At 37.3% G+C, this 26,009-nt stretch overlaps 1 protein-coding gene across 5 annotated transcripts in view; it reads right to left on the reverse strand.

Annotated features, from left to right (window-relative positions):
• Positions 1-13,881, reverse strand: part of Gabra3 (gamma-aminobutyric acid (GABA) A receptor, alpha 3) — a 231,802-nt gene extending 217,921 nt beyond the window's left edge. The window contains exon 1 of one of the 5 annotated variants that reach the window (XM_005406450.2): positions 13,831-13,881. Coding sequence is in view for 1 of the 5 variants with exons in the window: in XM_005406447.2 (XP_005406504.2) it covers positions 12,703-12,747 (45 nt within the window). In the remaining 4 variants the exon portion in view is untranslated. Of the gene's footprint in view, positions 1-12,541; positions 12,558-12,702; positions 12,755-13,048; positions 13,128-13,246; positions 13,441-13,830 lie in introns of those variants that run through there. The other 4 variants (XM_005406448.1, XM_005406449.2, XM_005406447.2 and 1 more) reach the window with 4 other exon arrangements.
• Positions 13,882-26,009: the final 12,128 nt, after the last annotated feature.

Raw genomic sequence — 26,009 nt, forward strand, 5'->3', positions numbered from 1 at the left:
AGCTGTGAAACCAAAATATCTACACACATTCCCCAATATTCCCTGAGAAAAAAACTGCCCAAATTTAGGAACTGATGAACTATTGTAATTAATACAGTGTAGTATTGTCTCAAGGTTACAAAAATAGATCCAAGAGACAGAATAGACTACAGAAGTACATCCACATGTATACAGTCAATTGACTTTGGACAAAGTAGTTCAATAGGTGAAAGATAGTCTTGTCAACAAATGATGCTAGAAAAATTCATCTAAACCTAGGAAACCTAAATTTAAGACATAAGTCAACATGATTATCATTTCATACTTAAAGCAGACTTTTTAGAATATAAAAGGTACAATTCACAATAGAAAATTCATGAACTGCAGAAAACGTTTTTAAAACAAGTGTCTTCTATTTTTTGTTTGTTTGTTTGTTTTTTCCGGTAGCGAGAATCGAACTCATGACCTTGCACTTTCCAGGCAGGCTCTGTGCCGCTGAGCTAAATCCCCAGCCCCAAAATATATGTCTTTTAAAGGATTATGTTATGTATTCAGTAATAGTAACATAAATATGTCAAATTTTAATTGGGCAAATGATTTAAATGAACAGTTCTAGAAAGAAACTACAAAGGGCAGAGGATATAGTTCAGTAGCACAGTGCCTGCCTGGCAAGCACGTGAGTTCGACTCCCGGTACCAAAAAAAATACAAAATTCCAACACCTCTTATAAGCATATGAGAAGTTAGCTAATATCATCAGTCATAAGAAAATACAAATGAAACCACATGAACTACCAGCCTGCCCTCACTAGAAAGACTGACAAGATACAAAGTCAATTGCTTTCCTATAGTACAACATTGAACATGTAGAATTTGAAATTAAAAATATAATACCATATACATCAGTGCCAAAAGATAAACTGTTTAGGTACAAATCTAGCAAAATAAATATACAATCTATATAAGGAAAACCATGAAATTCTTATGAAAGAAATCAGAAATATTTGAATATAATTCATGTTCATGGATTCAGTAGTGTTGGATACAAAGACTCAATATTGTCAAGATGTCAGTTTTTCTAAATTGATCTATATATTCGATACAATCCTAATCAAAATCCCAGCAAGCTACCTGAAGAAAATAACAGATTCTAAAATTGTATGGGAGGCAAAGCCCCACTATAATCAATATAATACCAAAGAAGAAGAGTGTTGGAGAACTGACACAGTATGACTTCAAAAATTATGTACTTGGAAGCTACAATAAATAGGACAGTGTGGCATTGCTGAAAGAACAAACAGATCAATAGAACTGAATACAAGGCCCAGAAATAGATCCATACAAGTACAGTCAACTGATCTTTAACAAAGGAGCAAGAGCAAAACAATGGACAAACATCACCCTCTCAATAAATGGTGCAGGAATAACTGGACAATCCCATGCAAAAAATGAAATTAAAAAAATGAACAGAAAACACAGTCCTTACACCCTTCACAGAAAAACTCAAAATGGATCACAGATAGTACTATGCAAAACTATGAAACTTCTAGACTAGCGGTTGGCAAACCTATGGCACACATGCCGCAGCGAGCTGTTTGTGTCACTGAAAGCTCTAAAAGGCGCCATCACTGTCCTAGACTATAACATAGGAAAAACGAAAGCCTGACCCATGGAAGTAAAACCTTGTAAGTTGGACTTTGTTAAAATTTAAAATGTTTGCTCTTCGAAAAACAGTTTGAAAATGAAAATATAAGACTATAGACAGGGAGAAGATATTCATAAAGCACATATTTGATACAGAACTAATATACAAAGAATTTTTAAAATTCAACAAGCAGAATACAAGTGACCCTGTTAAAATAGAGAAAAGAGCTGAGGAGACATTACCAAAGGCAAAAACAACCCATAAAAACATGGTCAACATTATATATAATTGTTGGGGGTTGCTGTTTTTTTAATTGACTTGTGCCTACTATAATGGTTAAATTCAAAATGCTGATGGTATCAAGTGCTGGAAAATATGTGGAACAAAAGAAATATTCACTTATGGGTGATGGGAAGGCAAAATGATACAACCTCTTTGAAAGACAGGAAGTGTCTAAACATTACCTTTACCATGTATTCCAACAACTGAATTTCTTGTATTTTCCCAAACGAGTTGAAAACTTGTATCAACGTAAAAATTTCCACATAAATGTTGATAGCAGCTCTATTTATAACTGCTAAAACTTGAGAACAATCAAGATAACCTTCTACCAGTGAATGATTTTTTAAAATCTGTAATACACTCATATACTGGAATATTTTTCAGTTATAAACTTCAAAAATTATGATAAAACTACAATAAATAGGACAGTCATCTAAACCTGCTATCAATTAAATGTCCTATCAAGCCACAAAAAAGATATGAAGGGATCTTAAATGCATATTATTAAGTGAAAGTAAGCAGTCTGAAAAGCTACGTACTGTTAAAATTCCAACTACATGACATTCTGGAAAAGGCAAAACTACAGAGACATTTTTTAAAAAGAGCAGTGCTTGCCAGTGTTTCAGGTTGGAAGGAAGGATGAAGAAATGGATGACAGAAGACTTTTAGGGGTGGGAAACTATTCTATAGTACAAAATAATGGTGAGTACCAGCCATTATACATTTGTCCAAACACATAGAAGTGTAGAAAACAAAAAAGTTGAGCCCAAATGCAGATTAATCACATTAACAGCCACTACACACTTACCAGAAAGTGCCTTTGCAAACAATGGACTTTTGATAACACAGCAATCACATAACCATGTCAGCTCATCAACTGCACCAAAGTGCCACAGTAATCTAAAATGTTAAGAATAGGGGAATCTAGGGGATCACTATACGGTAACTCTCTGGATTTTTTGTCCAATGTCTTTTTTAAAATCCAAAACTGTTCTAAAATAAAGCATATTAAGTCTTCTTTTTAAAAAAAGATTGAAAGTACCAAGTGCTGTGGAGGACACTGAGCCACTGAGACTTTTCTTTTTTTGAGACTCTTCTATGGTGCTAGTGGACGTGCAAAATTGCAGTTTCTTGGAGAATGGTTTGACTTTCTTATAAAGTTAGACATTTACTTCATATATACCCACAAATTCCCCTCCTAGGTATTTAACCTAGTAAATTGAAAACATTTGTAAATGAGAACTTGTACAGTAACATTTATTATAGCACCATAATTGCATTATATATAATAGAGAAAATGAAAACAACTCAAATGTTCATCAATTTGAGTGGGTAAAGTAATCAACCATATTAAAAACAACCACGGATGAATGTTAAAAGCATGTGCTAAATTTGGGAAGTCAGACACAAAGGCCCGCATACCACATAACTCCATTTATGCGCTATCATAATAGAAGCAAAACATTAAGGATAGGAAAAGAGGCCAACGGCTGCCTAGGACTGTAGCTCAGGGAGTGTCTGGACTGCAAAAGGGCACAAGGGGACATGTGAAGGTGAAGGACAATGTCTCTGATCATATGCATTTGGCAAAACACAAACTACATTTCAATGAATAAAATAAATTTCATTGTACTCCAATTAAATGTTAATAAACCCGGCTAAAAATAATATGCAGCTAGGAATAGGCCTGATACGTAATTAATAATATTACAAACGCGAATGAAGAGCTGTCAAAACAGAAAGTCACTCCATCAAAAAGATGTCAGCTCTTCTCTAAATCATTCTACAGACTCACTATGTAATTCCAAAAAGACCAAGATGATTTCACTGGGATTTGACAACCTTACTCTAAAATTAGGATAAGAGAGCAAAGGATCAAAATAATTAAGGTAATTCAAAAAGAACAAGAAAAATGTTATGGGTGTGAGTGAGAGCAACGAGTAAACAGTAACTTGACCTCACAAGCATCAAAATGCACTGTGCAGCGCTTGCAGGTGAAAGCATCACAGGCGCAGAGTGAGGATGCATAGTAGTGAGCAGAGAAATAGCCCCGAGCATGTGCAGAAACGAGGAGATAGGGTCGAGTTTGCATTCTCCGTAGTTGCATACACATGGAATGGAAACAAATGGTATTTTTGATAGAAAAATTCACCCATATCTCACATCACATTCAAAAATAAAGTCCAGATGGATTAAAGAACTAAGTGTAAGGAAAAAAATTTAAAGCTTTTCCAAGAAAATTTGGAAAGCACTTTTTATGATTATGGAGCAAAGAATATTTCTTAAGCATGGTATCAAAAGCACTATTCATGAAAGACTGAGCAACTTGACATCAAAATTTAAAATCCCTGCATTAAAAAGAAAAACACAAACAAAATAGAAAGCCAAGTAATGTACCAAAAGCGGATATGTGCAACATTTAACAGGTTAGTAATGAATATCCAGAGTATTTAATGAAGTCTTCCATATTAGTAAGAAAAAGAACTGAATAGGAAATTAAGCAAATGTGAGGCTCTGATTGTTTTATTTGGAGGGATGGGGAAAAGCAAAAACCTAGGGCTAGACACAAAAGAAGTCAAGCTTTATCTGGAAAATTCTGCACATATTCAAACATCTAAAGCAAAAATATCAAAATGCAAACACTTATTCATTCTAGGTGGTATATCAGTAGTTATCTGTCCATTAATTTCAGTGCTTCTCTGATTTTCTATATCTTTTTTTTTTTTTTTTTTTTTTTTGTCTTTCTGAGAGAAGGTCTCGCTAGGCAGTTCAGCCTGGCCTTGAGCACACTTTGTGCCCAGGCTGACCTCGAACTAGCAATGATCCTCCTGCCTCAGCCTCCTGAGTGCTGGGATTACAGGCATGCACCACCAGACATGGCTCTCTATATCTTTTTAAATCTTTGGAATTCAAAAAATGTTCAGAAAAATCAAGAGAATAAACTTCTAACCCTAAATGTAATAATAATACATTTAAGCAATGGACAGGAATAGAAGTTAAAGTTATTAACACTAATTTCCATAGTGGTAGAAAGATTTCCTTCCCAAAATTAAAAGTATAGATACAATAAATATGTTACTGTTGTGTTGCATTCAACACAAATGAACAAATTCAGATTTTGACCACACAGCTAGTAAAAAGAGGTGAGGTAATAAAAGTTATTTATAAGCTAGAATAATATTTAAACTTTGTAACTACGACAAGAAGAGATAGACTAAAGGAAATGGAAAATAGATAAATCACGAAGAGAAACTACTATATATAACAATTTATATATGTTACACAACGGTGGAAAAGAATGAATTATTTATTATTTGATGCTGTGAAAGAACTGAAGGGGAAAATAATTTAGAAAACTACCTCACACCATACAGCAAACTAAATTCCAGCAGCATTAGGCATGAGCAATCTAAGATAAAACAAATTCCATTCCATCACTTACCCAATTTGAATGAAGAACTTAAGCATGAATTCATCACAAGAAATTACAAATGAAAAGATGAATACAATTACATAAAAATTAAGATTTCTATGCATAAAATTTAACTTAAAATGCAAACAGGGAAAATATTTTGCATACAGTGGACAAAAGAAAAGGTCTAATGTCTATTAAATGCACACCTTGCCCACAAAATGAATACAACATATGTAAGTTCTCAAAAGAAAAAATGTACAATGGAGATCTTGGCTAGCCTTGTGCATAGTACTGGGCTCAAGTTTGGTTATCACACAATAAAATAGATATTCATGAAAAGAAAACAAAAGTGACTGAGAAATACAAAATATACTCACCTTCACTATAATAAAACATACATTAAAACAATAAGATACTGGTTTTCATGTGTCAGACTGGCAAAAATAAGTCGTCAGAATGTCAATAGCCAGCACTGACAGGTGTATGAACAGAAATTTGCCATTCTTACACAGTGGGAGAGTTTCACATATACACCAAGGGCCTTTGAAAAGTTAGTATCTTTAGGTCTAGTAATGCCTCTTAGAAAATCTCTCTTAATAATACATTAAACAGATATTTAGTAGCGATCTACAATGTGCCAGAGATTTTTTAGGTACTAGGGGATGTAACAGTGAACAGAATAAGGAAAACTCCTGTGCTTGAGGAGCTCACATTTGACACAAATGTCCAAACAATAAATCAGTAGACTGTTCAGTGATGGTACAGACAATGGCGGGGAAGAAAGCTAGAAAAAAGATGAGTGAGTGTTGAGGAAGACAGATTTGTGTTTCATAGAAGGGCATTGCAGAAGACTCCACCAGGGTAATATCTGAGGTTCAAAGAATGAAGATTCATCCGTAATGAGCAAGGTTATTCACAATAACTCACAATTAAAAAGAATTTAAACAACTAATATAGGACCTGTCAAATACAGTGTATAACTGAAAATCATGTCGCTGTTAGAAGTTATTTGAAGCCTGCTTAATGACATGTGAAAATGTTCACAATATAATACTAATGGAAAAGCAGATGTAAAACAGTACATATGGTATAATCCCAATTATATAAACATGGAACTGCATCTGGAAGGACATATAGCAGGCTGTCTCTGGACTAAGGATTCAGAGGTGTTTAAGTTAGCTTAAACACCTTAATTTCCCAAATTTTCTATGAGACTATTTTACTTTTACAATCCAAAAAATATTTAAAAGTATACATTATAGTCATCGTAACTGGAAAAGTGTACAGATATTTTTAAACTGTGTTGGCCAGCGTGCCTAGAGTACTGGGTTCAAGTTTGGCCTTCACATACTAGGAGAAATAATGAAAACTAAAATGTGTGCTGTAAAAGTACTCAAGAAATATAGCCTATATATTGAAAAACTAAGGATATATAGGTTAGAGAAAAAGTGTGAAGAGCAAACCATCTTGAAACACTTGAATGGTTATCACAGGAAAGGCAGATAGAAATTAGTCAGCATTGCCATTGCTCTAAAAAGCATGAGCAATAGGTTGGATTCTGAAGATAGATTTCAGGTCAGTATGAAGAATAACTCACTAACAATCACAGCCGTATATTCATCAGGTAGTGTTGAACAAGCTTTCCTGGAACCATTCATACCGAAAATAGGAGACCATATGTACTGGGTGATAAGACTGGCATTATACGATTACTAAGGACCCTGCCATTTCTCGGTTCCTCTTGTACTGTTTTGAAAAGTTATTTTATGCTATGATCACTTACATAATTCCATCTCCATCTACCTCCCCTTCCTTTTAAAAATGCTATGCAATACTCACTCCTTCTAAGAAACAATTTTAAAGTAAAAAGCACCCTTCAAAATATACATCCTGGAGATTTTTATTCTTCCATCTGTGTACAGTGAAGAGACATGCTGTTCAGAAGCATCAATACTTTCAAATCATGTTTTAAGTACAAAAATGCTTTTCTATTACTAAAAAGTATTTCTTTTACCATATATCTTCCACCCTAGGAAGAGACTGCCTGGGTTGGTACATTTCAGCATATGAAATAACCACCTCACTTCCACTTCACAGCATCCTGCACCATTTTATTCTCACTGGTTTTTGTTTATTTCAAAGTAGCAGTAGAGGAAATATCATCTAATACCTAGCTTTACTACAGATTTTAGAATACAGCCAGCACTTTCGTTAGCTCTCAGGACTGTCACAATTTCAGCCATTTCAAGAAAGGAATGAGAAAGAGGCCTTCTGGTAATATTTTTCCAACCCCTCTGAATACTGCCAAGGTTAGCAGCTTTCAGAAATCTGTATAAAGTCCTTAGTGCTGCTTAAATAGTTGACTGAACTTGAACTACCTGCACAGGATAATGCAATGTAGTCTAGAGTAGAGCATGAATTTCAGGGCCCTATATGTAGGAAAGTCTTTGTAGACCATCTAAGCCTAGGCCAAACCCATTCATTTTATACTTACAGAAACTGTAAGGTACTGAAAGGAGAGAGTGGAGGGATCTGAGGAGGATGCTGGCTCACTGAGAGTTTTGGCTGAGCTAGTGGCACACACCCGGTTTTCAAGTAAGCCTGTGCTCCTGTGGATATGAGCCGGGTGGGGGGGTGCTTTATCTCTCCTTATTACTTGCACACGATCATCTGCCAAACATCTGCAAACTAGGTACGCATCATCCATCTTAATTGTCACTAAACACCGTGAGCATCGGAGTGGGAAAGACTATTTGAAATGAGGTGTTGTTTATCAGTACTCAACTCTGCTGCAGAATCCAATGGTGTTGACCACACCTTTCTTCTTAAAGCAGCACATTTTCCTCTACACAAGAATCACAATTTATGACTATATAGATAAGTGGTTGGTAAAATACCGTTCATCGCTCCTTCTAAGCCATGAGCTCCAAGATGACAACAATCACATCGATTTTGTTCACCATGACATTCTCCATGCTTACAGAACTGGATTTAGTCAATAAATACGTGTTCAACAAATGGATGAGGCCTCTCCTCTCGGCACTTTCATACTGTGCTCTTCTAATTTTCCTTCCACATCTCTGACTTTTTCTCTTTTGTACCTTCGCTTCCCACAGTTTTATCTTTGGCCCCTGTGTAACTTTGGGCAAATCAAGTCCCTCACCCTCTCAGGATCAGTTTGTTGACTCATAAAATGATGGAGTTCCATCTCCTTTGCATATATAGTCCTACACTTACAAGCTAATCTTGAGTATTACTCACTGTCAAATTCTCCACCCGTCTGGCCAAACATTTCTCGCATACTGCATTTTATCATACCCAACTGGCCTCTGTCCAGAATGTCATTCCATTCTCAAACTCTGCATGTCCAGTTTGTGTAATCTCAAAGCTCAGCTCAAATGCCATTTCCAGGAATTTGTCTTCAATCTCTTAGAAGTCCTTTGCCTCTTTTAACAGAATGGGTCTCATCCTCCTAGATTTATACTTGTTTCTGCATTTCTTCTCCTCCCTGCTTTACTGTGTAATCCTAGAGGGCAGAGGTTATTTCTAAGTCATTTTCTACCTCCCACCTTGGCCTTGGCTCCTAACAGGCACTTAGGAAGCTTATACTGAATCAACGAGCATAGGGCATGACAGTCACCCTGCTTACGACCTTCTCATCAATCCCTATGTTTCTAGAAGACTGAAATCATTTCGGTAGAGCACTCCAGTTACACCAATTTTTGTTCCATTTCTTGCATTCACTATGCTTCTTTCCAACTAGGAAACTACTCTACCACCTCTGTCACCCCCCAGGTCAACCCCATATGATTCTGTATTCAGCTTTAATATGACATCCTCAAGGGAGCTTTACTTAAAGCCCAGGCTAGGTCACTTTCTTCTGTAATACACTGTCATACCCTCCCCCATACTTTTTCTTTATGGCATTTATCAATGGCTGAAATGTCATGGTTGTGTGATTACATGATTAATAGCTTCCTCTTGCACCAAACTACAAACCTCAAGCAAGAACCATGTCTGTTTTTCACACAGTTTTATCCTCTACGTAATACCTAACACATCACTGAATAGTAACAATAACAATAATAATAATAAATAGCATGTTGAACACCGGAACTGATGAACATCCAAGTTAGATATAAAGACTTGGGACTCGGAATGTGTAAAATCTTTGCCTGGCTTCCTAAAATCCTTTCAAAGTAAAAGTGGGATGCCAAGTAGCTCTCTTTAATAGTCAAACTGGCCTTCTATTCAGCATAAGAAATGTATAAAGTAGGACGGATACTGTCTGTTCAGTGCTGGAAGGAAGCCAAAACCACCTTCCTTTCCTATGTGCATGGTCCCATAAGTAACACCAAATGGCTCCTTTGTTCATTTAACAAATACCTATTAAGCATCCAGTCTACGCCATACAGCAGGTAAGTGAGTGATTCCACAATAAATGAAGCTGATACACCCCCTTCCTCTTTGGAATATATACTGTAGGACTGGAGTTTATAGACGCTATGAGGAAACTGGAAACTTTAAGAAAAAAAAAAGTTTTGGCAGCCACAACATCTGAATAACCTTATTCTATAAAGGTGTTAAGTTCTCCATCAAATCTGATACTGAATCTGAGAGGGAAATTACCTGGCGGAGGTAATTTAGAAATTATAGGTAGGCCTAATTTGGGCCTCCTAAATCAGACAGGCAAGTGGCCTAGATCAGGGCTGGGCATGGCATGGTCTGCAGACGAGTCCCTATCTACAAGCTTTTATGACCAGGCAGTAAAGACCTAAGTGAAGAAATTGGTAGTAATAACTTAGAAAATGTTATAGTAATTAGAAGAAATAATTTTGTCTGTTGATTCTACTAATAAAAATGTGGGCTTGTGTTCTATATCTTTTCTTTCATTTTCTAGTAGTATGTAGTTAATATATTTTACTAAAGCAAGTCTGTGACTACTAGGGGAAACCGGTCCTTCGCCGAGACGGTGTGACGAGCACTACACCAGAGCCGTGCTGCTTGAGGCGGCATCTGCACCACAGCAGTGGGAGGATCACTTGGCGTCTCCGTAAAGTGCAAATGCTCTGGTCCTACCCTAGACCCTCCAATCAGAATGAACATTTCACCAGTATCCCAAAGGATACGTGTGCACATTGAGTTTTGAGAGGCACTGCCTCAGATGATTTCCAAAACTCAGTATAACCCTGGGATTTTATGACTGACTTCAGGTAGAAAACTTCAGAACCAAATGACCCTTGAAGATACAGTCTGCCTCCTCACTTTATAGCTGGAAAAGCCGAGGCTCATGGAGGGGAAGTCATGCGTCTGAGTACCACCAGGAATAAAACCAGGTTTGCTAATGCCCAGGGTAACACCCAGGCTTGCTGTTGTCTCCAGTACACTGCCTGCTCTCTGTTTCACTACCAAGTCCACTGCGTGCCACGCCCTTCGTGATGCCTTTGTTTCTGAAATATTTTCTGATGAAACTGGTTTTTCTTCTACTATCCATGCCCTTATGAACCGTGAGTCCCCACTATTTCTTTTTTATCAGATTGCCTTTAATCAGGGCCTCTGAAATCTTCCTCCAAGCCTGTTGTCTGCTACCATATGGATATCCCGGGCTGTTAGAAGGACTAGCATCAACCAGTTACTGGGCTTTAGGAATACAAAGGAGACCTTTTTTGCCTCCAGCAGTCCAGGTGACATCACAGTCCAAGCTCTTCCAAAGAGGAGAACCTACTTTATCAGGGCTGCTTCAGAAAGCTCAGTAGCAGCACTTTGCAGCTGATAAACAAGTGGGATATTAGGCCATATTAGTAAAACTTTAGTCTCCAGAATAAATAAATGATGATCCTTCTTCACTTTGTGATCTTGCCAGACCTGAGGCCTGAGAGAGGGGGACATGATTGCTCTCTTTAAGTAGCTGAAGAACTGTTATAAAGAATAAGCAAATCTATTCTAGATAGTCCCAAGAACCAGTGAGTGGAAGTTAGAGGGGGCTAGATTTTGTCGGAGAATGGAGATTACTTTCTGACAATCAGACTGGCACAAAGAGCCACCTAATGAGCTCTCCATCACTCTAGGGAATTCAAATAGAAATCAGTCAACCAATTGGATGTTTAGAACAAATCCCAGGACTGGGTAGAGAGGTAGGGACTAATGACTTTTAGATCCTTCCAGATCCAAGCTTTTAGTATTCTAAATTTTTCAGTACACGGTGACACCAAGCTCTCAGGAAATAAAGGCAAGAGCTATTTCTAAGAGGTACAGTTTGAACTTGCGTGTGGAATACATGTGGCTAAGACAGTGGAAAAGTGAAAATTGTCCAGACATAATTTCCAAAGGAAATGGCCAGGGGACGTGTCCCAGGTAGCCCCTCCAAGAAGCCCAGGTGAGGTTTGCCCCCACAAAAGCCAGCCACCTGTCCCCTTCAAGTTCCTGTTACCCTTCCCAAAGGCTAGAGCATTACTTTCCAAAGAATCTTACCAAGCAATAGCATTCCCAGTGTACCTACACTTGCCTATTAGGAAAGGGTGCAAAATTCTCTCCAAGGAGTCAGTAAGACTTGATGCTTAAGGCTAGGGGTTTTGGAATCAGGGCTCTTGTGTCTTAATTCTCAACTGAGATATTTATTGCTCTGTAATCCCGAACACACTACTCATCCTCACTGTGCCTCAGTTTCCTCATCAGTAAACCGAGGACAATAGTAATATCTTCTTTGCTAAAGGTGGTGTAAAAATTCTGTGAAATAATACATATAAAACCCTCAGCCCAAGATCCAACACATATTTAAATACTCAAAAATGTTAGCAGTCAGCATTACTGATGCTCTAATGACTGTCAGGCATGCCAGTGCCACCACCTCAAGAAGCCCCTCTCAGGCAGCCACCTCCTTTCCCCTATGGGATCAGGAGGGCTACAACAGCTTCATCCAGCCCTTGTGGTAGCTCCAAATAACCAGAACCTGGGGGCTTTCAATAAGCCCCAACAGCCAGGAGGGGATCCTGGGTTCTCCCCTTGCTCTCTCCAGCCAACAGCCACCCCTCCCCCAGCCCTCCTGCCTATGCTACCAGCAGCCACAGCCAGAGAAGCAGCACACTGGGAAGCCAGCTCTAGACACACCATCAGGTGTTTTCTCCCTCCCAAGGACATCACTGGACCTAATGGGATGCCCACCAGTGGGAGGGGCCGGGGTATAGGAGTGCCTGGGCTAGGTGAGGTGGGCAGCTCACCTACCTGGGATTGAAGTAGGCAATCATCAGGCGTCCCTCACACAAGCCAGAAAAGCCTTCCAAGTTTGTGGAGGAACTCAGGCCCAGACCCACAGTAATCTTAAAGGAAGGGAGGAGGTCTCTACCTGCTTCCAAGGGAGCAGTTATTTACAACTTTCTACTCACCGGCCTCTGGGGGAGGGAGTGGGGCGACGAAGGAGGGGGCTGCATGTTCCTTCCTTTCTTTCTCATTTCCAGCAGTGAGATGCAGCTGCTGGGAAAGAGCTAAAGGAGGGAGGAGGCTCCAGCCATCACCCCATCCTCGGCGCCCAGGGCTGTTTGGGGTCATGACAGCGCTGTCTGCTCTGGCTAGGGGCCACTCTGTGGCTTTCTGCAGCAGCTGCCCGGCCCCCTAAGCAATATGCAAGGTCAGTGCTGACCTGCTTCCGAAGAGAAACAAAACAATTCACAGACAATGAAGCAAATGGAGCACATACCACCTCGCATCCCCCTTCCCCAAGCCAGGTTTTACCTCAGTGCCTCACTGCCCAGGTGCCGCCTCCGGGGCTTCCACCAGCCCCACTGGGGAACCCAGGATAGCAGCACAGCTGCAGAGCAGGTCTCGCCTCCAGACCAACCCAAGGAGACACTCAGCACGGGGGAGAGAGGCTATCGCTAAGGGAGACCTGAGCTTAGGGTAGGAGGAGAAAGCACCCTTTAGGTCTCTTACCAAGCGCCAGGGTCACTTCCGGAAGCCCCAGGAGAGGAGGATGAATGGAGTGAAACAAGTTGGAGACTGAGCCCCGACAGAGCTCAGCTGCTTGTCTCTCTCCGGATGTCTCTGGTCCCCTCGGTCTGTCTCAGCTCTGCTGCTAGCTAGCGCGCGCTCACGCTCTCCCTCTCTCCCGCCCTCTCTCCCGCTCCCTTTGCCTCCCTCCCTCTCCCTTTCCCTCCCTCCCTCCCTCCCTTTCGCTCTCTCTCTCTCTCTCTCCTTCCCCCTCCCTCTTTCTCTCAGGCCCTCCCTCTCCCCACCGCCCCTCCTGCCTTCCCCTCCTCTTCTCCCCCCTGGCTGGCTTAGGGTTCACCACTGCCTGGTGCTGAGCACGCGGTTGTGCTGGGGCTTGGAACACAGCCGCAAGGCTTTAGGTCTGTGGTGATTTCAGGAAAGACTAAAGTAGCCTTTTATTCTTTCAGGTTTCCAGCAGAGAAATAGAGGGAATCTCCAAGAGACGGGGAGGAGCAGGGGAACCAAGGGGAAGAGAGAGCAAAAGGATGAGAAGGAAGAGGAGGGAGGATAAAAGAAGTATGGATTACCGTGGCTGATGTGTGATGCTTACTTGCTTCTGCCTCCCTTCCTCTCCTCCCTTACATCCCTATGGGCGTGCCTTCTAACCCAGTCTCCAAAGAAAGCTTTGCAAATCTTGTCTGCTCAGGTTCCATCTCTGAGGATAATGACGAGCTAAAAGATGCACATCAAAGGGCTGTCATTCACACTCCACCCAGAAGAAAGTGTTCAGCCACACTGATCCCCTAATGACCTAACTTCCACCCAACCCCCTGCCAAGTGTGGACCCAATTCAAAACTCAGCTCAGCTTCCCTGTAGGCAAAACAGAAGCTGCAGAACGAACTACTTTCCATCTGAACAGTTCTGGAGGAGGATAGGTGTAAATGTGAGAGCCTATGCTTGAGTTTGCACAAGGGGAAAGAGGAGAGAGAAGGGGGAAAGGAGACTGATTCAAAGTGTGAAAGGCTTATCTCTCCATTTGGGCAACAGAATTAAAAGAAACCTGGTGAATAAAAAAGCAGAGTACAGTAACAAGGCAATGTAAAGTGGAAAGAGACCTAGACTAAGACTCAAATCTAGGCACATACTTTGGAGTCGTGCCTTTGCAAATGACAAGGCTGCCTTGGGTGAGTCACTTCTTCACTCTGTCCCTGGCTCTCCTCAATGGCTGACTGCAAGGAGATGAAAGCAAATGACCTTGCAAGACCCTCCCGTATCTACAACATACAAGACATGAAAGGTCCAAGGAAAGGAAGAGTTGACCCCTAGAAAAAGAAAATACACTACCAAATGTCAAAGGCTCTCCCAAAGATAAGCACCCAAATGGGACTCCAAGTCACAGTGATCTAATATTCTATTTTTAATACTTTAGGGGCGATATGAATGTGGGCATATGTGTAAAGAGCTCCTCCTATCAAAGAATTCTGCTCCTACTCATATATGACAAATAACAAAGCACTTTTTAAATTAAACCTTCATATTGTGAATTCCAGCCCAGGTAGTCAGAGAAACAAAAGGCGTCCAATTAAAAGTGAGTTATGCTGTGTATTTTAACTATACTGGCCTCAATATAATGCAGTAATTGAGACATGTAACCATTTTTAATTTTGCCCATGGTGTAGCATTTGTACTTAAACTGTCATTCTATTGTTTTTTCTCAATTCTTAATTCTCTCTATTGCTGTCCAGTGAGGAATATGTAGTACAAGTGCACAGTTCTTCAAAGGCTGTATCTATGTCTTGAGTATGCAGAGAGCTGCTGAGTTGAAAAGACCCCCAAAAACTTATCATTTCAATGTACAAAAACACAAACATGACTGAAGAAAAGATAAAAGTCACACAAAGTCATAGTAAGCAAGGGGTAGAATAAAGATCAACACCCACACTGCTGACCCCGCATACAGTATGTCTGTCTACCATAACAACATGCAAGTAGTGACTAAAGCATCACACACTCTTTCCTGCATGTGTGTGCATTTTCTGTGTTTCATTTTCATAAATGTCCACTGGGTTTCAAGAATTAATAAACCAGCAAAAGAAACATTATGGAATGGCCTAAGGCTGCTGTTTTAGCTTCTAGGGCTACCATAATTTTGGTAGTTTAAAGCAACAGAAATGTATTCTGTCACAGTTGCAAAGGCCACCAGTATAAAACCAAGGTGCCAGCAGGATCACACTTCTTCCGAAGGCTCTAAGGAGAACCCTTCTTAGGCTTTTCCAGCTCATGGTGGCTCATGCTACTCCTTGTGTGCTGCAGAAGCAATACTCCCATCTCTTCACTCTTCAAACTGTCTTTCCTGTGTCTCTGTGTGCCCAAATCTCCTCTGTTTTTTCTTATAAAAACACCGTAAGTCCAGGATGATTTCATCTTGAGACCTTTAAACTAATTACTTCTCCAAAGACGGTATCTTCTAAATCAGGTCACATCCTGAGGTTATGGGCAGACATGAATTTTGGTGGAACACTATTCAATCCACTACAGTTACTAACCTTTCTTTTTATACTAAACAAACAAAACATCTATGGTACTATCATTTTAAAATCATAATTAATGATTTATCTATGTCAGTTGTAAAGATTAGCAGGATTCCCTGTGGCATTTCATACGTGCAGATAGCATGCTTATTTGCATCCAGCCTCCCTAATTCCCTAATTTACCTTCCCCTTTCCATCCCTTCCCTTCTTGCCTCCTTCCTCTTCACTCCTAGGCGCTCTTCTACTTTCAGGTCCCCTGTTTTTGGGAGGGTGGAGCTTGTCTTGTTACTTTGCTTTTGTTTGTTTGTTTTAGTTTACACATCTAAGAGACATCATGCCATATTTATGCCTCCGCATGGGGCTTATCTCTTACCATGATGATCTCCAGTTCCATGCATTTTCCAGAAAATTACGTGATTTCATGTTTCTTTATGGCAGAATAATGCTCCACTGTGGATGCGTGTATAGCATGTGGTGCATACACATTATTTATTATACACACATTATATATCTGTCACAGTGTCTTTTCTTTACCCATTCATATGTTGATGACCACCTAGGCCAGTTCCGTATCTTGGCAACTTTGATTACTGTTACAATAAACATGGATATGTAGGAATCTTTTTTACACACTGACTTCCTTTTCTTTGTGTATATACCGAGGAGTCTTATAGCTGGGTCGCAAAGTAATTCTATTTTTAGTTTTTTAAGTGTATAGAGGATCTTTTCCCTCTACATCATCACCTCTAAAAAAAAAATAATAATCTGAAGGTGGCGAGATAATGGAATTTCAATATAGTTTTGATCTTCATTTTCTTGATGGCTAGAGATGTTGAACACTTTTCATATTTTTTTTGCTTTTTTTTGAGACAGGGTTTCACTATGCAGTTCAGGCTGGCTTTGAACTCACTTTGTAGCCCAGCTCTTTAGCCCATCTATTGATTGCATTATTTGTTCTTTTTTGTTGACTTTTTTTTAGTTCTTTATATATTCTGCATATTAACCCTCTGTCAGATGAATGGCTGCAAAGATTTCCTCCCATTTTGTAGTTTTCTCTTCACTCTGTTTGTTTCCTTTGCCGTACGAAGCTATTTGATTTGTTGTAATCGCGTTTGTTGATACTTGCTCTTGTTTCCTGGGCTATTGAAGTCCTATACAGAAAATCTTTGCCTATGCCAATATCTTGAAGTGTTTCTCCTATTAACATATCCTCTAGGTTTCTCAGTTTTACTTCTTACCTTAAGCTATTTGATCTATTTTTTAGTTCATTTTTGTACAGTATAAGAGATTGCGATCTCATTTCAATCTTGTGTATGTGGATATCCACTTTTTCTAGGACCATTTGTTAAAGAGACTGTCTTTTCTCAAACATGTATTTTTGGTACTTTAGTTGAGAATCAGGTGTCTGTAGCTTCTTAGGTATATTTCTGGGCCCTCTATTGTGTTCTATTAACCCACATGTCTGTTTCGGCCCAATAATATGCTGTTTTGTTACTATGGCTCTGCAAAATATTTTGAAATTGTAATGCTTCCAGCATTGTTCTTTTTCCTCAGGATTGCTATTTCAAGTCTTTTCTGTTTCTACATGAATTTTAGGGTTGGCTTTGGTAGTTCTGTGTAGAATGTCATTGGTATTTGATAGAGATTACATTAAATTTGTAGAGTTTTGAGAGAATATGGCCACTTTAACAGTATTAATTCTGCCAATCCATCAACATGGGAAGTCTTTCCAGCTTCTAGTGCCTTCTTCAGTTTCAGTTTTCAGTGATCTGAAATTTTTATTTTCGATGTCTTTCACCTCCTTGGTTAGGTTGATTCCTAGGTAATTTTTTTTTAAGCTATTGTGGCCAGAATTGTTTTCTTTATTTCTTTCTTAGGAAGATCATTTTAGGTGTATAGAAAAACCTACTGATTTTTGTATGTTGATTTTGTGTCCTGCTACTTTACTGAATTTACCTTCTCTAAAGATGTTTCGGCAGAGTCTTTAGGGTCCTATAAAGATAGAATCACATGGTCTGCAGACAAGGATAATTTTACTTCCTTTCTTTCTATTTGTATCCCCATTATTTCCTTCTGTTTCTTGATTGCTCTGGCTAAAATTTTAAGTACTATACTGAATAGGAGTGGAGAGAGTGGGCCTTCTTGTCTTTTTCCTGATTTTAGAGAAAATGTTTTTACTTTTTCCCCATTCATTGTGATGTTAACTATGGGTCTTTCACACATACCATAGCCTTTATGATGTTGAGATATGATTCTTCTGTACCTAGTTTCTTTGAGGCTTTTATCATTTGCATTGTGTCAAAGGATTTTTCTGCATCTATTGAGACGATCATGTGATATTTATCTAGATTCTACTTATGTGCTGAGTTGTACTTACTGCCTGGCCTGTGTTGAAATATCCCTGTACCCTTGGAATGAAACCAACTTGATTATGGTATATGATCTTTTCAATGTGTTGTTGAATTCAGTAATATTTTATTAATGATTATTGCATCTAAGTTCATGAAGGGTATTTTTCTATAGTTTTCTCTCTATGTGTTCTTTTTGTTTTGGAATAATATTGGACTCATACAATAAATTTGGAAGTGTTCCTCCCTGATTTTATGGTATAGCTTGAGGAACAAAAATATTAGTTCTTCTTTAAAACTATAGTAAAATTCAGCAATGAATGCATCCAGTGCTAGACTTTTCTTTGTTGGGAGACTTAATATTACTGCTTCAATCCCATTTCTTGCTACTTGTATGTTCAGCTTTTTATTTCCTCTTGGTTCAATTTTGGGAGTTTGTGTCTAGAAATTTGTCCATTTCTTCTAGATATTCTAGTCTATTGGAATATAATTTCTCAAAATAGTTCCTAAAGATCATTTTACTTCAGTGTTATTTCTTGTGATATCCCCTTTTCACCTGAAATTTTATTTCCTTGGATCTTCTCTTTCATTTTCTTAGTTTAGCAAAGAGTTTGCCTATCTTGGCTCTTTTCAAAAACCAATGCTTTGTTTCATTGATCCTTCACCTTCTTTTGATCTCTCATTTATTTCTGATCTCATAGTTATTTTTTCCTCCTACTGATTTTGGTTTTGGTTTGTCCTGTTTTTACTAAGGTCTTTTAGACAGATCCTTAGGATTTTTCTTTTGCGATCTTTTTTTTCATAATGTATGCACTCATAACTGCAAACTTTCCTGTTACTTCTGCTTCTGTTGTATCCTACAGATTCTGGAATGCTGTGTCTTCATTTTCATTTAATTCTAGTAGTTGTTTAATTTTCCCAGTGATTTCCTTAAAGACTCACTAATTGTTAAAAGTGTATTGTTAAATATCCAGGTGTTTGCATAATTTCTGTTGTTTCTCTTCATGTTGATTTCTACTTTCATTCTGCTATGATCTAATAAGATGCAAAAAATTATCTCAGTGTTTTGTATTTGCTAACACTTTATTCTCTTTTCAAAAGAAAAGATATTTTAACACAAATTATTTCTATGAAGATAACCTCATGATAAAATCATATAATTTTATCTGTATGAAAAATTAATGATAGTTTCAAAATTTTTATCATTTCATTGCAAACCAAGAAACACTTTCTTAGGAGCACTTTGAGTAATAAGGAATAATTTTCTATTTTCAAGCCTAGCATAGATTAGAATAATAAATTCTGCACAAAATACATAATTCCACAATCTGAATACAAATAGCCCAATTCTCTGGAGGAATCATGAAGTACACAGATTTCAAACAGTCAACAAAAAGCAGGATGGTTGAACTGAAGTTTTCAGTGCTGCACACCACAAGAGAGAGTTTGAAGTTTCACTTTAGCCACATTAAACCTTTACTGTAACTAACAAAAATCATACTCTGCAGAGATATGGAGGAGAAAAAAGGGACCATACAATATACCATTCACAATATTTAAGGTACACTGGAAAATTACTCCATAAATGAAGAGATAGGAAAATATTACCCCTACTCAAGAGAAAACACATTCAACTGAGACCAGCCATGACGCAAACCAGATGCTGGAATTAGCAGAATGGGTTGGATTTTCATGGCACTAGGGATTGAATCCAGGGTTTACTAAGGCCCACCAGAGTACAGGCTTACAGGTCTACACCACCGTGCCTGGCTACAGAAAAGATTTTAAACCATCTATCATACTACATAGATGGAAACAAAGAGAAATGCACTAGTAATAAATGAACACATAAGAAATTGTAGAAGAGGTGAAAATTTTAGAAACTAGAAGCAAATTCTGGAAGTGAAAATTAAAGTATATGAAGTAGAGTTCACCAGGAAGGCTTAACTGAAGAATGGAAATGACAGAAGAAAGAATTAACTGGAAGATAAAGAAATATCAATTATCCAATCCAAAGTACATGAAAAGATTGAAAACGATGAAGTAAAGTTCAGTAATCTATGAAATAATATTAAAGTTGTAACGTACATGCAATTAGAGTCCCAGACAAAGAATGTTTTTTAAATGAAAAGCAATGCTCGTAATACTTCCAAACATAATGAAAATCTACAAAATTAAATACATTACATATGTTCAGGCTTTTGTGTATCAGTTATGTCTCCATAAAGTGGAGTTGTTTTTTGTTTTATTCTGTTACATTCTGTTATGCTTTTGTTGTTATTGTCTTGCAGTACTGGGCATTGAACCCAGGGTCTTCAAACTGAGTTCCATTCCCAGCACTTGTATTTATTTTTAATTTTGAGACAAGGCCTTGCTCAGTCTATAAGTTGCCCAGGCTGGGCTCGAACTTGAGATCTGATCCTCCCACCTCAGCCTCCCAGAGTGCTGGGATTACAGCCATGTACCACAATGCCAGGAGAGTAAAGTTATTTTTTTTAAAAAGCAAATATAATGAAACACATACAAATCAATATTTAATGAGTGCAATAAACTCCATGCAGCATATCACACTCAGGAATGTTACAGTCATATCCAGGAAAAAAAAACTGCATCCAACAATAAAATTGAGCATCAACTTATATGAAAAAAGCACCTTTACAATGCTGGCATTATTTTAAATCTATTAATAAAAAATTTTATACACACCAAAAAATCCTTTATGACTAAAGGCAAATATTGAGATTTTCAGATAAATTAATGCTAGAACATGTCATCAGCATATTTACTACAAGAAACACTAAAGAAATTCTTAATTCACAGTACAAATAAAACTAGACAAAAATCTGCATCTTGAGAAAGAAATGAAAAGTTTCTGGAAGAATAATACATGGATCAAATATAAAATAATATTGTTTAATTTACTTGAGGTATACCTAAGAATGTAAAAGTAAACTTATAACTTTGTAACTTGTAGTATATAATATTTGCTGACATAATCTACATGACAGTGTCGAGAGAGTGTGAATAAACCAAACTAGCCATGGCAAGGTGCTTACATTTTATGTGAGCCGGTACAATATCATAATAATCAAAATAGAATTTGAACAGTTAAGAGTGCATAGAGGAATGATGTCAGAAAAATGGTAGAATAAGTCCTAACCCTCATCTCCCCTCAGAAATACTTATTCAACAAAGACATATGAACCAAAGTACCTTCATTATTATCTGAAATCCAGTTATGAAGTTGTAATTCCCCAGAAGAGCACAATAAACAAGAGCTGTTGCACTGAAATGGGTAACAAGACCGATTGTACTTTACCTGTGTCAGCCCCTGCCCCAAGCAGTCCCAGCGCAGCAAGGAGACAAGTCCCCTCAGCCCCTGATTTCTCCTTCAGGAGGAAGAGAGACAGGAGTTTACATCTAATATCCCAAGCTTTTAGTGCACGGCCTAAGGACTGATATCTTAAGTGGTTGCCAGAGGTCAGGGATAGGAAGGGATGGAGAATTATTGCTCATTGTATATAAAGTTTCAGTTTATAAGATGAAAAGAATTTTGGTGATGGATGTACATAATAGTTGCTCGATATTAGAATGTATTTAACACCACCAAACTATGTACCTAAAATGATCACATAGTAAGCTATATGGTATGGATATTTTACCACAAAAACAAGTAGAAAAAAATGGAGCAATAAAACCTTAACAGACAAAAGCTAAGGGAGTTCATTACCAATAGGCATTTTTCTTTTTACAAAAAGTGTTAAAAGAAGTTCTTTATGTTGAAATGAAAAGATGCTAACAGGCAACACAGTGGCATATAAAAGTATAAAACTTCCTGGCAAACTTAGGTATAAAGACAAATACAAAATACTGCAATATAACGATGAGGCATAATTCACATTTTATTTTAATATAAAAATTAAAAGATAAAGTTTTAATAATAACTATGGCCACAAACATCTGTTAGTGGATACAAAAAAGATATAAATTGTGACACTGATGACAGAAAGTATATGCAGGAAGTAAAGTTGTAGTTTGTTATGCATTCGAAGTGGTTATCAGCACAAAATAATTTTTTATGTTTTATGAAAGCTTCATGCTCACCACGAAGAAAAGTACTATGAAGATACACAGAAAGAAAAAGGAATCAACAAATATCTGTTATTATTTAAATCTAAAATGTCCACCCAAAGTTTCAAATGTTTGGAAGGTGAATGGATTATAGGGGTGCTATGCTTATCAGTGAATTAATACACTGATTACTTCATAGCTGGATGTGATGTTAGGAGATGGGTTGTCTACAGTTCCTCCCTTCTCTCTCTGCTTCCCGGCTGCATCGGTACGAGCAGCACTCCTCAGTCAGGCCCTTCCACCATACGGTTCATGGCTTGGACCCACTGGAAGCTGTGAGCCAAATAAGCCTCTCCTCTTCTAAGCTATGGGTTTTGAGCATTTTGTTCCAGAAGGGGTAAATTGACTATTACACTGTCACTGTAAAAACCAACAGAAAACAAAAGAAGTCAGGAAGAGAAAAAAAGAGAAACAAAAAACTACGAGATTAGGAGAAAACTTAACTGAATGGCAATAGTGAGATTTTCTCTGTCAACCATTTCTTGAACATGAATAGATTCTATTGCCAGAGGACATGGAGTAGATACATAGATAAAAAATAAATAAAATAAAGACTCAGTTATATGGTCTGGAAGAAGCTTTGGCTTTAAAACCCCTACACAGACTGCAATTGGATAGTAAAAGATATTCCATGCAAATGGTAATCAAAAGAGAGCAGAAGTATGATTAAGGTATATAAGACCAGATAAACTTTAGGAGAAAAACTGTCAAAAGAGATAAATAAGGCAATATACAATGATAAATAAATCAATTCCCTAGGAAGATAAAACACTTACATATGTACCTAATATCAAAGCATAACATATAAAACAAACGGTCACATATCTGAACGGTGAAATAAACAGCAATATGATGGTAGTAAGATTTCAAGGGCCTCCTTTCAATAACTGATAGAAAATCAAGACAGAAAAGCAATAAGGAAATAGAGGACTTTCACGACAATGTACAACAAGTGAACCTATCGGACATATATAGTACATTCCACTCAACAGAAGCAGAATACACACTTTTTCCTCAAACACTCATCATTCCCTGGGGTAGATCACATATTACTTGTCAGAATAAGTCTTTCTGACCACTGTGAGATGAAATCAGTAACACAACTGTAAAGCGTTAGGAGAAGGAAAATTGGAAAATTTGCACATATATGGAATTAAACAATGTATCCCTAAACAACTAATGTTAAGCAAAAGAATACAAAAGGCGGCACTGGGGGTGTTGCTCAGCACTGCAAAGGTTACCTGCCATTTGTAAAACCCTGAGTTCAATCCTCAGCACTAAAAAGTTAAAGGGAAAAGAGAAAGTAAAAGAAAAGAAAAACAAAAACACAGAAAGGAGTTGCAAATGTCTTAAGACTAATGAAAATTAAAAGATGACTTAGAAAAACTAATGAATGCTGCAAAAGTAACATTAAGGAAGTATAGCGGTAAACAATACAAAGAAGAACGACCTTAAATGAACATCTATCTTTACAGATTAGAACAAAGATAAATAAAATGGAGACTTGAAAAACTAGGAAATCCAAGCTTGTTTTTAATAAAAAACAATAAATACAATTGACAAAACAGCTTGAGTAACTGAGAAAACAGAGAAGACTTAAATAAATACAATCTAAAATGAAAGAGACAGTAGAAATGATACCAAAGAAACACAAAGGATTGTAAAAGACTGTAGGAACAATGACATGGCAATAAATGGGATAACCAAGAAGAAATGGCTAAATTCCTAGAAATAAGCAACTTGACAAAGGAGAATCATAAAAAATGCAAAACACGGACATTCAAACCTTCAATACTTCGGAACAAACTTGATCCCAGAGGAGACATATATTAAGCATTATAAAATATTGATAAACTAAAGGAGACAAAAATAAATATAGAGACATCTTGTGTTCATGATTTGGAAAATTAAAATGCAAAAAATGTCCATACTGCCCAAATCAATTTATGAAATCACCATTATTACCACCAAAATCCTAATAGCATTTTTTCCAGAAACAGCAAAAACAATCAGAAAATTCATGTGGAAATAAAGACTTCAACTAGCCAAAGCAATTTTAAGAAAAAGAACAGACCTAGAGGCACCACACTTTCTGATTTCAAATTATAATACGAATTGTAATTAAAACAATAGCATTAGCATGAGGACAGACAATGCACATATATGGAATTAAAACAATGGAACAAAGAAAGGACTTGATGTAAATCCAGCCATATTTGATTAAGTCATCTTTGCAAGGGTACTAAAGATATACAATGGGGAAATGTTAGTGCATTCCATAAATGGTATTGGACAAACTGGATATCCACTTGAAAGAGAATGAAGCAGACCCTTATTTTATATCATGCACAAAAATTGATTCAAATGGTTTAAAGCCTTCATCACAACACATGAAGCTCTAAGAATCCAAAGTGAAAACCAAAAACTTTTTGAAACTGGTCTCAGCAATGGGTTCATGGGTATGAGACCGAAAGTACAGACAACAAAAGCAAAGCTAGACACATAGGACTACATCAAATTAAAAAGTTTCTGCACAACAAAGGAAATAACAGAGTAAAGACAATCTAGAAAATTGGAAAAATACTTGCAAACTATATATCTGACAAGAGACTAGTATGGAAAATATATAAACAATTCAAATAACTAGCAAGAAAACAAATAACTCAGTTTTAAAAGTGAATGAAAAACCTGAACAGACATTTCTCCAGAGGAGACCTACAAGTGTCCAACAGCTCTACAGAAAATGCTGAGCACCACTACTCACCAGGGAAATCCAAACAAAACTAAAATGAGATAGCTTATCACTCAGGATAGGATGACTATAATCAAACTGACTGGAGATAACTTTAAAAGAAAGTGTATTCTGCTCGTGGGAAGGTAAATTAATATATTTACTATGGAATATGATATTAAAGTTCTTCAAAAATTAAAAATAGACATCCTATATGATCCTACAGTCCTACTTCTGGGTATATACCCAAAAGGTATGTACTGGAACCATTTCTGCATGCCCGTGTTCTTTGGAGCATTATTCACAAGAGGCAATATGTAGAATCAAATTAAGTGTCCATTGATAGATGAACAGATAGAGAAAAATGCTTTTTTGTGTATGTAAATAGAATTTATTGCACAGAATGGTGACCATATTTAATAAAAATGCATTGTCTATTTTTAAATTGTTAAAATAGTAGACTTTAAATGCTCTTCCACTTAAAAATAATGTTAATTTCTTTTATTTAATCTTCTGTAATATATACATGTCATAAAACATCACATTTTGCCCTGCAAATATATACAAATTTTATTATCAATTAAAAGTAAAATGGAAGTGGTAAGTAAAATAATGATGAGAAAATGTTAAAACTAAAAAGTATCGTATTCTTAAAATAAGGACAAAACTTTAAAACTCCATAATTATATACACAATTGTACATTAAATTGCTAATTGTACATATAATACACATAAAATCTAAATAAACGTAAAAATATATTACTAATACGAGGAAGTAATATACCACTTAAAATAAATATGTAAGATCAATTATAATTTATTTATTAATTAGTTAAAATGAATTTTTAATGAATAAGACCAGTAACAATAGCATCCAAGAGTCAGTAGCGGGCCTGGGATATAGCTCAGTAGTACAGGCGTCTGCCTAGCAAGCACAAGGTCCTGAGTTCGATTCCCGGGGCCAAAAAAAAAAGTCAGTGGCACACAAATATATTTATGAAAAGATGCACAAAACCTTCACATG

This window comes from Chinchilla lanigera, unplaced genomic scaffold (genome assembly GCF_000276665.1).
Source record: "Chinchilla lanigera isolate Chin_1 unplaced genomic scaffold, ChiLan1.0 scaffold00097, whole genome shotgun sequence".
NCBI lineage: Eukaryota > Metazoa > Chordata > Mammalia > Rodentia > Chinchillidae > Chinchilla > Chinchilla lanigera.